Here is an 18,033-nt window from a genome sequence, read left to right as displayed (position 1 = left end):
ATGAAAAAAAATTTTAAAAACATTTTCAGAAAACTCCCACATGGAAATTGGAACGCATCGCATGGAGACTCGAATATATTTGGATTTAAGAGAATAAGAAAAGGGAACGTGTGATCAATACGTTTCGCTAGATCAAACAATCCCTTCAATTTCTTAATCTTATTCTCCCCAATCCTAACTTAACCATAAATTTACCATCAAATCAACAAAAATCCAAGCCAATGACATCCGAGTCTAAAGGAGTCATGTTATGTGCATCTAAGTTGCAGAAATCTTTATACACGTGATATTACCTGTTTTTTACACGCCCAATTCAATCCCAATCCCATATTATAGACAAAGAATTTGAATCCCAAACAGAAGCTTCCACTCCCATGTGGATGAACAAAGTATACACTACTCTATTTTGAGCACAACAAGCCCTTGCTTGGCTCTCTCACATCATTGCCTTGTTTCCGCTTCTGCCGCATCTGATTCCTCTAAGGACAAGGGATTCCCCGGCACAGGTTCAGTATTCCTCTCAATATCTCCACTTTCAGAAGTCTGAGAGTCACCTTGCCCTAAGCTAAACGTTACCGGTCTCATATGCTTTGTTTCAGAAGAATTCTGCAATGGAAGACGGCATACCGGGCAGGTGGATTGTTTCCTCAGCCACATATCAATACAGGAAAGATGGAAGCTATGACCACATTTTGGCATGATGCGCAGTACCTCTCTTTCTTTGTACTCTGCCAAACAGATCACACACCTGCAGAGGCAAAAGTAGTTCATTTATTCATCAATTTCATTGATTCCTACTACTTGATGAATGTATATAAGGAGGTTCTCTATGACCTGCAAATGAGTGGCCAAACTTAACTGTGTATTTTCACTAGAACTGAAAGCCTCTCGGTTGAACTTCATGGTGGGAATTGCAGTAACAAGAACAGGTTCTGAGCGGTTAACAAGATGTTCTGGCTATCGAAAAACAGTGAGAAATTAAAATTCAAAGCACTCAAGTCAAAGAAACACAGATTATTGTTCTTTGGGGGATAGGGTGAGAGAGAGAATGCCGTTGTAAGGCCTTGATACTAAAGAGATCTCCGGTGAGCGGAAGATTAGGACATACAAATTCATCATTGAAAGACATGAATAAAGCGGCAGAACATGTAATTAAATACAGAGAATAAAGGGGCAGAATATGTAATTAAATACAGAGAACCCGTTGCCATTTCTACGTCTGATGAAATATTATAGCAGCTTCGTTCTATTATCCACCACACTTTTCGAAAGCACGGGTCTAAAGTACACAATTTGGCCCTGAAAATGCATTTCCTTACACTCTAATCCATTTTCCCCCCTTTGACAACCATCAAGCCAAGTTGGTCTAGGGTAGCTTTACCAATCTTATTTTTTCTATCCCCAAGGCTCAACTTAAGACCTTATTTAGGAGATATCAATTCTTTTCAACCCAACCCAACCACATAATAGTCGCCGAACTATCTTTTCATATGAATCAGTCACTGAAGTCTAAACTAATTAGCAAGTCATTGAAAATAGAATAAATATACACCAATCTGTATACCGAAGGGACTAACGGGAGTAAATCTATACGTTCACTCAATGGCATCATTCGATCCATATAGTCGAGCCCACTTAGTGAGATAAAACTTGGTTGTTGTTGTTGTTCACTCTTGGGATATTGTGTATTTACTATTAAGAAAAAGAATACAACATTTACCTAATTGCATCAGTATCAGAAGTTAAAGAACAATAGAAAGTTGGCGGCTGTCCCAATTCTCATGAGCTTCAAGGTTCGAAGCTAACTTGAATAGCAATGTGGAAGATAGTAGGATCAGCTCAGTTATGGAGGAATCATAACCGTGCACAAATTAGAGATACGCAATTCAAGAAAAGCTGAACAAAGTGCACGAATAAGTGATTTTCACAAGCAAGAGGCGAAGTTAAAATTACCTGTTCTATGTCCATCCTAGGTTCAAATTCAAACATATTATGAGATTCCGAGGACCCTCGCAGCCTTCCACAGATTATTCTTGTACAGACAAACACAATAAAAGTCGCACTCATGCCAAATCCAATTACCGTGGTCACCAAATTGGTGTTTGAGCCCAACATCTCCAATTTCCCCTAACTCACAAAATCAAAAACCAAAACACAAACAGACCCAGAAGCCAAAATCAGAAACCCACTTCGTAGTTCACAGAGAAAAGACGAAAGCGGAACGACCCAGAAACCCCACCAAGAAGTTCAAGAGAAGAAGAGAAATTAATAAGGAGACCCAAAACAGAGAAATAACTCAGAAATGGCGATTTCTGATGCGAGGGAGAAGAATCGAGCAGAGAGAATAAAGACTAGAGATGAAATCGGAGTCGCTTTGGTCTGACTCAAAGCGAATAATGGCATGGATGGCTGTAAAAGAGGACCCGCTTCCATCCATTTCTCTTGCTTCCTTGCTTTGCTAAGGATCGGAGTCGCGGGACCCAATGCCCAATTCCCCTATCAAGGTAGGTGGGCCCACCATATCGACGGTTGAGGGAGGCTGCGGATTTTTGGCGGCAAAATATGTCAACAATAAAAGAGAAAAAAATTAAAAATATAGGTACGGGGCCGGGATGGGACGGGGAGATTCCTTTCTGTGCAATTTTAAGGTACAGAATCTAGCAAGTGTCAAATGTCAACCCCGTCCTCACTCCTCGCGCCTTGCCTCCTCTTTTTTTTTTTTAGTAACAAAGGCAAGCTACAGCTTGAAGAAGATAAAGCTAGGTACAAGCGGTCCTAGTTAACAGCATGCATAAAACAAAATAATCAGTAGTGTTTCTCATCCTTAGCAATTATCTGCCTGCAAAAGTGAGGGGTCGACGGTACCAGCATCGTTTGGTACGTACTCTGATGTCCCATCTTCGTGCCTCCTCCTTTTGGATAAGTACCAGATTTGAGGTTGAAAGAATTACGAAATAAAAATATTGTTCATATTGTTAATTAAAAATAACATTGCTTTCTGATTTAAACACAGGAACTTAATAATTAATTTATAGATATTAAAAAAATTAATTAAGTTAATTATTTATATATATATTGATTTTTCTAAAACACTTTATTTAAGCATTACCATGTTGATAAAAACTCATATTTGACATTTTATATTTAGGGAGTGTTTAGGAAACTCTAGAAGTACTTTTCCGCAAATCAAAACAAACTCATCCACATATTTATTTCGTATGCCGTAAAAGCACTTCTAAAATTATAGTTTTGTTCTTATCCAAACACCCCCTTAATACAAAAACAAACCTCTTAATTAACTCTTGCTATTAGAATGGGAGGAAATAAACTTTGATTATCTAAGAAGAATACTAATTACATCATATTACGTTGAATACTCAATATAAGAGTTAGATAATTGATTTTTAAAAATTTTAAAAATTATTTTATTTAATTATTTATAATAAATAGTCATTGTCTTTTCCAAAATATCCTTGTTGGTTATGTTTATTATAATAAAAACCCTTTATCACGTGTAAACACTGCACTGTCAAGACCACGTTAAAAAAATTATTAAATATAAGAGACAAAATAGATTATAATTTTATATTTAGAACAAAATTAAATCTATAGCTAGCTTGCATGTTGAGGATGAGAGGCAGTATTAAATTTACGCGGAGTAACTTTTTATTTTTAAGAAAAAACAGAATAATAATAATAATACCAAGGGGGGAATCCGTGGCGGTTAATTAGTGCCGGGGAAACTGGAAGCTGTGATAATGTACGTAGTTATTCCATTAAGAAGAATCTAGTGTAAGACTAACCACGCAACAGCTCTTTAGTGGAAATTGAAATGAATAGAATGATTTAAGAAAGGAATAGGACGCACCAAGTTGCTTTCCGTTGTTTTTGTTAATTGAAATTTGTCAGCGTGTCATCATCAATTATTTGCTGGGTAGAAACGACAAAAGAGATACAAAGTCAAAGTCAAACAACAGAGGAAACAGTTGGAAACGATTCCAAGTACGCCAGGAATTTTGTTAATCGGATGAGGAAAGAGTAACGCTGACGCTGGGTAAATAGAGCACGAGGTTGGATCAAAATATTTCTTATGTGTAACTCAAGGGATGTTTGGAAGCTTACTGAACCGCTAACAAAATATATTTTTACGTGAATTACGATAAAACTCTTCTTATGTATTTAGCTCAAAATCGAGAAAAATTATTTTTGAAAACTTACTTCAAACACCCTTTGAATCCTGATTCATCCATCAATCCTTCACGTTTTTCTCTCTTTCAAATTCCAGCAAACTTATAAGTGTGTTTGTGTGTGTGTCTGTGTTTAAAATAGTTGTTGGTGTTTTATGTGCGTAGAGTTTTTTCATTTGATAACTTAGGATGGCGCTTATTGTTTAATTAGATAGATGTGAGGTGGATAATCAAATGCGCATCCGATCCAATTGAATTGACAGCATATAAGGAACAATGCGAACACTGTGATTATCTCCAACCAATTGAAGCTACCTACGGTTGGGGGTACAATAATCATGTTATGAACTTGAAGCAGAAATGCCTTAGATGAATTAATTGATGGGTTGAGGTGTACTCAGCATCCCAAAATATTTTATCAGGTGTATTCAATATTTCAAAATATTTTTTAGGTGCGTTAGCATCTTGAAGTTTTTTTTTGTGCCTCCTACACCAAAAAAAATTTCTAGGTGCTGGACACACATAAAAAACTGTTTTGAAGCACTGGATCCGTAAAAAAATATTTTATGGTACTTGACACATCTAGAAAATACTTTAGAATGATAGATGTATCACAAAATATTTTAGGGTAATGGATGCATTCAAAAAAATATTTTAGAATGCTGGATGCAGCTTAACCCTTAACTAATTACTTGTCGAATGACATAATTCAAGCTGCAGCCAACTATTGGGTTAATATCACGTAGTATTACCTCTGGTTCCTAATATAAGAGTTAGTTTAACTATCAATTTAAACTTAAATATAAGATCCCAATTCACTTTGTCTTTCATATTTATCCATTTTTCGTTGTGGTAGTTCTTGTTGTAGTTACATATATTAAAGCTAATACACTTGATTAGTAAGGGTATTTTAAAAAAAATAAAACATATTTATTATAAATAACTAACTTAACAAACTTTCTTAATCTATTCAAATTAGTCAACTAGCTCTTATATTAAAGACTGGAAGTAGTAATTATTATGAGAGGTATCAAATAAATGAAGTGTATGTAAGCAGGCACAACACACAACAACGTAGCTTTTGTCTAGCTGCTCCCCTCTGGGAGTGGGAGAAGTTACTATGTATGTAGAGTCAACAAAATAAGTTCGCCGTCTTGATTTTTAAATTTAAAAAGTAGAAGAGGAAAAGATAATTTCGAACGGTTGAAAAAGAAGAGAATTGACCGATTTTTATAGGACGATTAATTCATTTCCTCTTCTGTTTTAACTAGAAATTTCTCTCCCGTGCGATGCATGGGCTAAAATATTTGATTAAATTTTAAATTCTAATGAATTGTATTATTTAAGATGGCTTAAGATTTATTTTTTATAGAAGTGTTTTTTTTTAATTCCTTTGGATTGTATTTGAATTAAAGATGTAGAATTTAGGAAAAACATATGAAAATTTAAAATTAATTATTTATCTCTCCATTTAAACCCCAATTGCATGTTATTTTATGATACTTCTCATTTAATTTAATATATTCAAATCCCAATAATAAAACATGGTATGTACATTTATTTATTTTGATTCTTCAAGGTTTGAAATTTGGGGCGGGGGAGGATGGGTGTGGTCAGCAAATCAAGACAATAAGATCTACACCTGCCCCACAAAATTCAATCCAAATAAAAAAAAAAGAAGTTGAAAATTACTAAATTCCAAATCAGATTTAGTAATAATACTTTATTTAGTCTTGACAACACTAAATTTTTATTGATATTCCTGATTTAGTATTTTATTAATTTTCACCTTCCTTTTTTATTATTTTCCAATAAAAAATGACTCACCTGGCTCCCAACTCTCATAATCCAGATTTCGAAGGATTATTGTTTTCATTTTTAATCTCGATGCCATGAAGTAATAATACTGGAGTTGAACTAGGCAATGATAATTATTGGAGCATATTATAAGGGCGAAAACAAGTTAGGTCTGTTTTGTAGCAAATTGGTATGAACTTAACCTATGACTTGTTACAGGCTTATATATCTTTTAGTTTAAACTTGATCTGTATAAAAGCTTGGCCTAACCTAAAGCATGTTAAAAAGTTTGTATTTTTAAAAATTTTAAATTACATAGTAAAAATACACATACTGATAAGAAAGCAAAACATACATATGACCTAATAATTATTTTTTAGTCTTGTCTTTTATTTAGATTTTAATGTCATAGGAAATATTTTAAATCTTAAAATAATTAATAAGCATATTATTGAAAACTAGTTATAATTATATGATTAAAATTTGGAATAAGACTATGTCTAAGGAAAATTATATAAGACCAATAAATAGGGAGAAAATTATTAAGTCTACAATAAATATAGGGGGTATCATAATTCATAACACATAAGTTAATTAATTTATCACTTATTCCCCTTCATTTTAATGATCTTTTTAGAACAAAAATTTTGTTGCCATTTTATCTATATTTTAAAAATTTAAATATCACATTATCTATTGAAATTATTATGTTAAATTATATTTTTATCTTCATTTGTTATCCGTATTTCAAAATTCAAGAAAGCATTTAACTATGTATAAAAAGAAAAATCAAAGGAGCACATTAAGAAATAATAACATTAAATAATTTTTTCATAATATTACAATTTTGAATTTATAACAAGCCCAAGTTGGCTTGATAGGCTTATTAAAAAACTTAGACCTAACATGTTAAGCTAAACAAGCTTTTAAACACACTTGAGCCTATTCTTTTTTTTTTTTTAAAAAAAAAAAGGCCAGGCCACCGGTCACTTGGCCTGTTTTCACCTCTACGTAAAAATATCGATTCATAACATGTATTAATTATTTATTGATCATTATGTGATTATAATTATAAAACGTTCATAAATATATTTTATCAAACATTTATTCCTGTAACTCATTAAAAACCAACTTGAATAAGACAACAATAGAATTGTTCATGCATAATTATTTCCCTTCCTGTTGAAGTAAACAAGACAACATCAAAGTTATTTGCCCCGCCAATCAACATACATTAAAATACGTTTCATGCAGCTAGTTTCTTCGTGTACGCTGAGCCAAATAGACCCTTGTAAAAAAGACGAGGGGAACTGAACTACCAGTCTTGCGACGGAACACTGAAGAACGGACAAGCTTAGCCTTTAGGGGAACACAAAATAAAAAACCAAACTTTTTGAAACTCATCAAGGTAGCATCGGATCCCCTTCACGAGGAGCCCTTTCACCGATTCATGAGCATATAAAGAGTCTCTCCTCCTAGCCCATTCTGAGTCGTAATCGGTTATTACATTATCAACACATCCACCCAGGCCACCGGACAAATCAAACCCCGATCCCCCTCCTTCTTGAAAAGCGACAAAAGATCGAAAAGAGGGAAAGAAAGAAACTCGGGAGCATCTGGTGAAAATGAAGGGATTGGTCATGGTCATGGGAGGGATGCGTCGTTTGTGGACGTTGAGGACAAAATTAAATAACCATCCTGGCTCATTTAATTAATCATACTAAATTAGGAAATAATGGTCCATGCTCAATGACGAGGGGGATGGGAACAGAGGAAAGGACAAGGTAGGAATCATCTTGCCAGCAAACGGCAATGCTGCAAGACGACACGATGGACGTCGCTCATTCAATATCAATCAGTAAATTACTGAGGAACGTAGGGAGCCCGGTCTTGATCTGCAAGCCGACAACCTCGATCGCCAAGGCCCTTCTTCTGTCGGCTTCTTTCTGACATCTATTCTTATTACTAGTAAGGCCAAGTAAGTAGTACTAGTATGAATGTGCACATACGCATGTAATTGCATGCATGAATTTTAACTGACACCAAACTTAAATTAAATCCACGTCAATATCCACGATAATTCAATCACAAATAAACTACAAAACTGAGGCTGCCATGCATGATTTAAGTTAGAGACGAGAAACTTCATGCTCACTGTTGTTAAGAGTCTGTCACTCAAATAAACTGTCGCCACTGGAGAATCAAGCACTATATATATTGTTGATGCGAGTGGTAGTTAACCAATCATGACTGAGTGTTTTACTTGCACAATAAAAACAGCAGACTTCTTATCTGCAGGCGTTATAGATATAATCCATTTCAATTAATTAATTCCCTGGTTTTGGATCATATCATGCCAATTTATCATAAACCGGGTTCACTTTGGATTCTAGCGTGTGTGTGTGTATAAATATATATCATCGTATTACTTTTTATATTGTTATGATGATATGCACCGTACGCCGGTTTCATAAATATCTAATCTAACCCTCCGCATACACACAAATACGGACCAGTGTTAGTACTAATCACTTTGATGAGCACGGTAAGCTCATCAATTCTCATTTGAATAGTTTAGATTTAATTTTTATTTATTTATTTAAATAATTATTTTATATGTATAGAATTATTTTTTTTGAAAAATAGTTTTTTCTATTTAAAAATGATTAATTAAAGATTTTAAATCTGGACCATTCACATTAGATATAAATGATCCAGATCTGATGAGTTTAGAGTGCTCATCAAAATGATGAGCATTGAAACTGGTTCCACAAACACACAGACACTTAACAACTCCAAGTATGGGTTATTATACTATAGTTAATACGTATACGCAACATCATAGCTACTTACTTTTATACAGTATGTATAACCATTTTTTTAACCAGCTTGTTATGCGGCATAACTATACTAGCCGCACGCATCACACGGTAACCGCCAACCTTTTACATGTCAGTCCGGACCAGATTTTAATTTTGAAGAATCCTGAGCCGTCGGTTTGGATCGCTTATTTAAGTATGAAAAATCCCCGAGTTTATAAGACCAAGTTGTGCCAAGTCTATATGTCGCCCATGGCCAACCAACTATATATACACACACATGTCGCCTCTAATTCTAAATACAGAGTTAATTTTTAGTGTAAATTATACTAAACTAACTCTTATATTTAGAACCAGTATTAAATAATATGGAGCTATCTCATGAAACGTACAAACTGATAATATATGTGCTCACTTCATCATAACCAAAATATATATATATATATCTATCGTATCAATTTGAGGTCTGCTTCTCATCCCGAAAGCATTTCTTTGAAATGATTATACACCGTAGAGTTGTAACACTAAAATATGTGAGAAAAAGACTAATATGTTAGGCGGAATGTAATTTAAGATAACTGTGAAAATATTAATACTAGAATAATATGAAGACGGGCACCGCGTACGAACCTCCCTGCAACCCCGTTACACTATTACTTGTATATATATAGCTGACACAAGAACAATATCTGTATCACTCGAGATATTCGTAAGCAAACACGCAAAATTCTCTCTCTCTCTCCCCCTCACACACACACACACACAAGGCAAACAGAAACAGCACTGTCCTGAAATAAACCCACACCTAAAGCCTTATTTTGAATATAACCTCTCTAATCATGGCAGGAGCTGGAACTAAGAAATCTGCTTGTGCGACTACGTCGCCTTCATCATCAAATAACAACCGGCATCCAGCACAATCCAACGACAAGGCCACGATGACGAAACGGTTCATAGGGGTCCGTCAGAGGCCGTCCGGACGATGGGTCGCCGAGATCAAGGACTCTGCTCAGCACGTCCGGCTTTGGCTCGGAACCTACGACACCCCAGAGGAGGCCGCCCAAGCCTACGACGAGGCAGCCCGGGCCCTCCGCGGAGACAACGCCCGAACCAACTTCGTGTCCGCCGCCGCCGCCACTAGCGAGGGCCTATCGAAGCAAAGTGGACTGAGTTTTGCTTCTCTGAAAGCCAGGTTGAGCAAGAATCTTCAGGGCATAATGGCTAGGTCAAGCGATGGTAGTAGCAGTAATAAACCATCCAAGAGCAGGGTAACTGACCATTTTACCCTCGCTAGCATATTCCACAGAAGGGCTAGTTCTGACTACGGAAACTACGAGTTCAACCAAATCCCTAATGATATGGTGGAGAAAGTGGTGCAGCCCAGCATAATAGTGCCGCCTGTAGGAGATCAACCGGGTGCGGTTACTTCCTGGGAGAGCTCAAGCAGCTCCGAGTGGTTCGGGTTCCGGCAGCCTGGTTTGGACTCTGACGGTTCAGATGCCGGCGGGGAGCAGTTAGGGCTTAGTTTGGAGCAGCTGTTGGGGTGGGTGGATAGTCCGGATCATGGTAATAATAACGTGTATGGAAGCGATGAACAAGATGAGGGATCAAGGAGCAAGAGGTTTAAGGTTTCTTCTTCAGTTCTTGTGCCTCCAACTTTCAGTGAGTCCCCAAATAACAGTGATTTTGGGTCGCCTTACAGTGCTTATGAATCTCCATATAATGGTATTGGCGGCAACTGATCAGAAAATCGAGAGCGCCGCGCTAATTCGGATGCCCTCTAACCAAGCAGTTCATGTAACTAGAAAGAGATAGACACGGTGGTCATTTTCTTTAATGAATTAATGAAACCCACCTCTGTGTCCATCTCTCTCCGGCTAGCGCATTCCATGGCTAGAGAGCATCTTAGTTAACGAAGAATATGGGTGGAGACCAAATAAGCATGCATGTGAATATAGCATCAGAAGAAGAGAGGAAAAGAAGAGTGCTTCTCTCATGTATTGAACTTCAGAAGAGATAGTTGTGTAAAGACATGGCATCTGGTCAAGTGGATTTTTATATACTATATTTTCTTAAGCAAAGTTTAATTAGTTCATTGTTACGTCGTCTCTTTGTTTGTAATGGGCCGGGATGATGAATATATTATCCGTGAACACACAAAAAAAGCTCCGATTAAGAGAGTGTTTGGATAGTATGAGAAGTACTTTTGAAAAGCACTTTTCCGCAAATCGAGATCAACTTATCTACATATTTATTTCGTAAACCATAAAATTACTTCTAAAACCATTGTTTGGTTTCCATCTAAATACCCTTTAAGACAAAGAGCGTTTTAACAAGCTTTTAACAATATGCATGTGGCGATCTATAGTCTAAAGTTTGGAAGCTTAATACCTTCCCCCCTCTGTACGATGCTTGTATGTATTAGATCAGATGTGAAATCGGTGAGGGTCGAAATTGTGTTCGTGTGTTATTGTTATGTGATTTGATAGTGCAAATTATATTAAGAAAAAGGGGAAAATGACAAATTAATTAAGGAACTTGTTTGAAACATAATGCCACTTTTTATTATTAGGGACTAAAGATTTGTTGTTGAGATTTTTAATTTTTGCATCCCAAACTGAAGTTATAAATTGATATATTGATTTTAAATTAAAATATCATATTCCATTATAAAAGCTAGTGAGCATATACCTTGTTCTCTAAGATATTCTTATTAATTATACTTAATTATCAAAGGATTTATATGATAAAGTAGTTTTCAATACAGATAATTAAAATGTATTTTAAAAATCAACACTATTTTTTAATTAATAAATAATTCAACTATTTTTTTAATTTCTTTAAATTATTTATTTACTTTCTACTCATTGTACAATGCAGAGTGATCCCAACAAGAAAGTCTTTGGTACTCCTAAAGTAACACCTCACATGTATCCTGTCCAGTAAGAATTCTCCACCTCAAATAATTTTAATCCACATGTCATCCTACTCATGTCCTTTAATTTGTTGTTTTACTAAAACTGTGTTTTCCTCTGCTGTCCCATTTCTCTCTTTCTCACACCATTACGTACCCTTGTCCATTCATCAATCTCATACTCTTCGGCCACTGACGCTGGATCTACGGCAGGCGCATCTCGGCAGCCTGCAAGCCTCTAGGAGTCAGCTAGAACACTTCACGTAGAAAGATCAAGTCGATTAATCTGGATGGGATCTGCCATTGTGATTTGGGAATAATTGCACTCTACAAAATGCATCATTTCAATAGTGCTTTGCAGACTTGAAGAACCTTGTAGAGGATCTTGCGCAGACACAACGGCCATCCATTCAGGCAAATCAGAAAAAAGATTCCAATAGTTTATTATTATATTCTTCCCAATTTAATCCGCATACTATTCATTAATTCCTTTTGGATGCAAATAAAAGCCATATTTTCAATAACCTGGGTTTTAACTTGGAATCATGGGTACGCAAGACAAATAGTTAGAGTGTTAGCGAACTGCATCCTTCGCTTCTTCTTCCCTAGCATGGGGATATTAACATCACAATTGTTGCTGTCAAAATGATCTCCTTCATCTCCATCTTTAAACTCCCCGAGCCCCCTTTCATCCTCTTCAGAGTCGCCACTACTACTGGCTGAGAAAATCAATGGCACAACACGGCGACGTGGAGGAGCCAGACTCGAAGCACTTTCTATAAGCTCGTCGGCCGTCGAGATGCACCTGCGGCAAATTCAGTGTCGGAGCCAAAGAAAAAAAAGGAGAAGACGACGGCCTGAGACTGATGAAGAGAGAGGGGAGAGGGATGTGAGAAAGAAAAGAGGGGCGGTAGGGCGAAAACAATTTTTCATCTCTTAAAACAACAAATTACAGAATACCAGTAAGATGACACGTGGATTAAAATTATTTGAGGTGGGGCATTCCTATTGGACAGAGGATATATATGAGGTGGTACTCGGATCCCAACAGATATTTGCCCCGATATCCCTGCAAGCCTTTTGTTTTGTTTTGCGTTTTTGGTCCTCAGAGGCTTTTTGCCTTACCAAGGGGCCCCCGTGGCCACGTGCTTACTGTGTGAGCCAATACACTCGATAATGCTTTCATTTCCCAAGTCACGACTTGTTGGGTTTCGTCCGTGTTCTCATTTTGCAAGTTCGCGTCTCGCGCCTAGGGTTTCATTCTTCAAGGCTTCAAAGAGGTATGGATCCTTCACTCTTTCTTCCATGAAGCGCAGATCTACATTGGCTCCTTCTTTTAACTTCAATGACCCGTCGAATTTCGCCTTGGCTATTGTTTAATTTTCAAACCGATATTGCATTTTTGGTTGTGGAAGGATTTTCTGAGCTTTCAAATTGCCGCTGGAGATGAGGCCCGTCTTTTGTGGAAACCTGGATTTCGATGCGCGCCAGTCTGATGTTGAGAGACTCTTCAGAAGATATGGGAAAGTTGACAGAGTGGACTTGAAGTCTGGTATGCTATTCTTCATCTTGGTTGTATTGGTATTCATTTTTCTTTTCACCTAATGTCTCTTAAGATTCAGCTCCGGTCCGGGGCTTAAAGCTCTGCCTTATTGCTAGTTAGCAGCTGGGCAATTGCTTCTCTTACCAATTATTTTACACTGTGGCATTCGGATTATAATGAAAAAATTCACCTTGGATGGTCAGCATTCAAAGAACTGGACTTTCTTAACGCTGGCTTCCAGTAATCATTTAGTTGATAGATAATCTTGCTGTGATATTGTAATCATCTTCTTTCAAGTGATGATTGTAAGCTTGCTTAGTTTTACTTAATTTTATGAACTGTCTGTTTTGTTTCATGTACCACTGTAGTGATTAGACTACACATTGTTTAATTCCGAGATAAATCCTAGGCAGATATACAGATTGATGACTGGGATCATGACTGAAGGTGTTTCTGTGGCCTTATTTTGATCATGAAACCCATGAAGTGTTCGATTGTGCTGAGACACAGTGGGGTATTAATGTTGTCTGGGAAAAACAGTAGGATATGTGTACAACCATTGAAGGCAATTGTCCTACAAAGGATGCTTCGACCCTTTCAGATATTAGTCCGGAAACATGTTGAAAAAGAACTAAAAAAAAAAAAATCCTACATGATTATGAAACTGCTAAACACTGATTAGTTACTTTTCAGTTGTGAGTTTTATGGTATAAGTTGCAGGGTATATGTGGTGGAAAGGTAGTATGCCTTGCGTTAGAAACTTCACGTTCTCCTATCAATGACGTTCCAGAATCTTCCATCCAAGAACTCTTAAAAGACGACTTGAGTCCTCAGAGGATACTTGAAAGGGTCGAGACATTCTTTGACTGATTACTTTTTAATGGATGTACGATATGTTTCCCTTTAAAGAAGCAAGATTTCATGAAAATATAAACCCCCTATACTCAACAATTTCTTTGACGCAGGATTACTTGGAATGTCCATGCTCTTCTTGGATGGATGTGCTTCTCTGCATTTCTTTTCTAGCATGTGCCCAAGCTTCCTTTGTATTTTCCCAGAAGAAATAAACTGATCCGCCCTAGCCCTGCCACTCTGCATTCCCTCAGCATTCATTGCTTTTTCATTCCTCATGACTTTTGCTCAATGTTCAATTTCCGACATGTTTCAACATAGAAACTTGATGGTTTCACCACAGTGGCAGGTGTTGTGGTACTTCCTGACAGTTTTCGTTTCGGTTTTAAGTTGCTTTATGTCTCAAATTAGATCAGTTGATGCTACCTGCCTCTCCTAAACGTCTTGGCTCTTATAATGTTTCAACTGAACTGAAATGTTCTGCACTGTTTTCTTTTAACATTCTTGTTTTGTAGGGTTTGCTTTTGTTTACATGGAAGATGAACGTGATGCTGAGTATGCAATTAGAAGACTTGATAGAACAGAGTTTGGTAGAAAGGGGCGCCGAATACGTGTCGAGTGGACTAAGGTACATATTTTGCATCATAGCTGCTCAAACATGGATATGATTATAATTAGATATCATGGTGTGCATAATCAAGTTCATGTGCGATGATGTTGAATCTTGTACTGGCGATCAAAGGCTGACGTGAAAGTCCTGTGACATGTCACTTTGGGAACGCACATGTTAATTAAGTTTCATAATTACCGGTGATGGGGACCATGGTCCAATGCCAGACCAGTTGTGCAATGCCAGAGTTTTGGCAGTGCAAATTTTGTCTGTTACAGGCATGGCTCAACCAACTGCACCATGGGCAATGGTTGCATGTTTGCGTTCACTCCCTTGTGAGGAATTTGAAGGCCCTATCTTAGAGAGGTGCCTTCATATTTGAGGGTTGTTATCACTCCATTCTCAATGGACCCCTTCAACACAGCCCCTCAAAGAAACCACTCCTGCTCTCACGTGTCAATGTCTCCTTATTTATGTCTATGCTTTATTCCTCTCTCTGTCGCAGGGCTATGGCAGATCAGGTAAGTCCTTCATCCCATTTCCTCTTCGGTTCTCTTTTGTACTTCTCCGTCACCCTTTTCCCTCTTCTGTTCTCTGTATCTTTTCTGTTCTATCTCTTTTTCCCTGATACCCTCTCTGTTCTAGATCTCTTAGCTTCGCATCCTTTCTTTCCCCATTTTAAAAATTTTTAGCTGGTAGTGGATTAAATCCAAAAGTTCGTACTTCCATCTTTCATTACCATTTTGTGGAGAAGCCCCAAACTAGCAGCAACTTGGAGCTTTTCGTGCGAGCATGTGTTATTTGACCTGTCCTTTTATGTTCACTTTGAATTATTTTAATTTATTTTAACTACTATAATTTAATTTATTTGCTTCAGAGTTCAATGTTGCCACTTGCCAATGCCTCATGGCTCCAGGAGCTCATATTGCCACAGCACACCTGATTCTATAAAGAACTGCAAATTTTTTTATCTTGATGATGGTGCATGCATTGCAATGAGTTTTGCTTTTCATTTTATATCATTGATCTTTTTACCGGAAAAAAAAAAGGAGAATGTTTTTGCTTTTTTGGGTGCTTATGCCCTTGTTTACTGATGCTTTCATGTGCCTTGAAAGGAAGTTGTGCATGTAATTCCTGTATATCTCCATCACTTTAACCAGCCGGGGTATTTTATATAAACATGGGATGCAAGAAACTTATGTGTAATGTTCTCATTTAAACATTAATGCTGTCACTACATAATGAGCTGCAGCAAGAACGTGATAGCAGAAGGTCAGGTGATTCAAGAAGATCTTCAACTAATATGAGACCATCGAAGACATTGTTTGTCATTAATTTTGATCCTGTTCACACGAGGACAAGGGATCTAGAGAGGCACTTTGATGCATATGGGAAAATATTGAATATAAGGATAAGAAGGAATTTTGCTTTTGTTCAGTATGAATCCCTGGAGGATGCCACTAGAGCATTGGAGGCAACTAACATGAGGTTGTAATTTTCTTCCATTAGTTGCTATGTTTATTTATTTTTCTTGATGTTTCCCCCCTTTAAAGGTGGAGAGGTAATGATGGGGTGATGAACATGCTAATGGCCCTGTATTGCTTTAAATCTCGTAATGTTGTGTCCGTATTTTATTTTCAGCAAGTTGTTGGATCGGGTTATTACAGTGGAGTATGCAATTAGAGATGATGATGATGATAGAAGAAATGGATACAGTCCTGATAGGAGAGGCCGAGACATATCCCCTGATGGGAGGTATGGTCGTGGTAGATCACTTAGCCCTTATCGCAGAGGTAGGGGTAGCCCAGACTATGGCCATGGATCAAATCCGACTTCCAGAGCAGAACCAAGAGGAAGCCCCAAGTATGAACGGAATGAGAGCCCATTAAATGGAAGATATGACAGGTTTGTTTTGGCTAAGCTGGCGCTTGTTGACCACAATATAGCCCTTTTGATTTTTTGTCTTCTTATATTCATTTCACTTTACTTTGTCTTCGTTATTATCTATGCAGCCGATCACCACCACCCCGCCGTGAGTCCCGTTCCCCAGGAGAGGTTGAATAGAAATGTCCTAGAATATGTTAGACCTATTTTCAGTTTGGTTGTAGACTTTCCCCCCTCATCGTTTGGCAACAGAAAACTTGGCTTGTTTGTTGATTGCATGTATTCCTCTGAAATCTATCCAGTTAAAACCCTAAATGTGAAAAGGTTTATCATATGCTGTCTTTCTCTTCATTTTTTGTGGGGATTTTTGTATTGAGTTATTTACTCCTAGCCTGGGCAAAGTTGTCATCTCCATTGCTAATGGTTACGACTTAAGAGTGTTGAGAATAGATGGTATTTAGACATTATGAAGTACTTCATGAGGAGAGGTTGGGAATGGTGGATCATCTTATGGGTCTCGACATTTGATCCTTCGATTAAATACAAGTGAAGCATGCGCATTGGGGTCTGCTACTCATGGAGCCCTTGTTGGCCACTCGAGCTTCGTGACGGATCAAAATTTTAATGAAAACAATTATATATCATTTAAGTACAATTTGAAGGGTTTAGATTTTTCAATTGAAGGGTAGAGCAAGATGGTTAATTGAGGCGGCTTGATGCAGTAGCATGATTTAGGCTGATATTTATTCAGTGAGTTGTAAATCTTTAAAATTATATTGAAAGGAGAAAAACTGATTTTTGGCTTAATTAGATTTTCTTATTAAAAATCCAGATTTGTCAGCATTATCTATGTACGTTTCTTTGTCAGCCCCCCAAGGGCATGGGATCCAAGTCAATTTGTGGCTCATAAATCTGTGCAGTGTTAAAAGATTTTGCAAGTAAACTATGTTTTCATATCCATGCAAGACAAATTTAATCAACATGTTGGAGGTCAAACATTTAAACTGGGATGGTTTGTTGTTGTTGTTTTTTTTTTTTTTTTTTTGTTGTCAGCGGTAAACAATATAGTATCGCTGTAAGAGCAAGTAATTTTCTTTTAATTAACATGATTTTTAAGGGCTTTGTAGTTTAAACGATGTGCTGTTTCAAAGCCTTGGTGGTTTAATAATTATCAAATATAATCTGCTTGCGCAGATTTAGATTTTATTCAAATTTCCAATCACCAGGCAGCGAGGAGGGCACAGGAGCAAGATGGGGCTCTTGAGTCCATGTTTCATTTTCAGCCCAAGAAAATCGAAGTCTTACGGCACCCGAATGCCTTTAACGTTATTAGAATTTATATTCTGCAAATAAGTGATTATAATTTGATTTTATATTTATATAGATATATAAATATACACACTATGGTTTAAAAAAAAAAGCTAATA

General features: G+C 36.9%; 2 protein-coding genes across 8 annotated transcripts; one reads left to right on the top strand and one right to left on the bottom strand.

The window, feature by feature from the left end:
* Positions 1–227: 227 nt before the first annotated feature.
* On the bottom strand, positions 228–2,418 carry LOC114726599 (RING-H2 finger protein ATL54-like). Of its 2 annotated transcripts, none has more exons than XM_028913227.1 (3): positions 1,954–2,405; positions 860–957; positions 228–748 (listed from the first exon to the last, which is right to left on the bottom strand). In XM_028913227.1, the coding sequence occupies exons 1-3, from the start codon at positions 2,113–2,115 to the stop codon at positions 442–444; spliced, it is 567 nt and encodes a 188-aa protein (XP_028769060.1). In that variant the 5' UTR covers positions 2,116–2,405; the 3' UTR covers positions 228–441. The 2 variants fall into 2 exon arrangements, with proteins under 2 accessions (XP_028769060.1, XP_028769061.1); XM_028913228.1 differs by having other exon boundaries at positions 665–748; positions 835–957; positions 1,954–2,418.
* LOC114726598 (serine/arginine-rich splicing factor RS41) lies at positions 1,937–17,027 on the top strand. Of its 6 annotated transcripts, none has more exons than XM_028913221.1 (6): positions 1,937–1,942; positions 13,144–13,269; positions 14,628–14,740; positions 15,975–16,210; positions 16,364–16,627; positions 16,735–17,027. In XM_028913221.1, exons 2-6 carry the CDS (start codon positions 13,164–13,166, stop codon positions 16,784–16,786), a joined length of 771 nt encoding a protein of 256 aa, XP_028769054.1. In that variant the 5' UTR covers positions 1,937–1,942; positions 13,144–13,163; the 3' UTR covers positions 16,787–17,027. The 6 variants fall into 6 exon arrangements, with proteins under 6 accessions (XP_028769054.1, XP_028769053.1, XP_028769055.1 ...); XM_028913220.1 differs by lacking the exon at positions 1,937–1,942 and adding an exon at positions 12,904–12,997 and having other exon boundaries at positions 13,133–13,269; XM_028913222.1 differs by lacking the exon at positions 1,937–1,942 and adding an exon at positions 12,940–12,997 and having other exon boundaries at positions 13,123–13,269.
* Positions 17,028–18,033: the final 1,006 nt, after the last annotated feature.

The sequence above is a fragment of the Neltuma alba genome, unplaced genomic scaffold (assembly GCF_004799145.2).
Source record: "Neltuma alba isolate B1F8T4 unplaced genomic scaffold, ASM479914v2 tig00012396_pilon, whole genome shotgun sequence".
Taxonomy (NCBI): domain Eukaryota; kingdom Viridiplantae; phylum Streptophyta; class Magnoliopsida; order Fabales; family Fabaceae; genus Neltuma; species Neltuma alba.
Note: the sequence above shows the minus strand (reverse complement) of the source record. Positions and strands in the feature narration are given on the sequence as shown.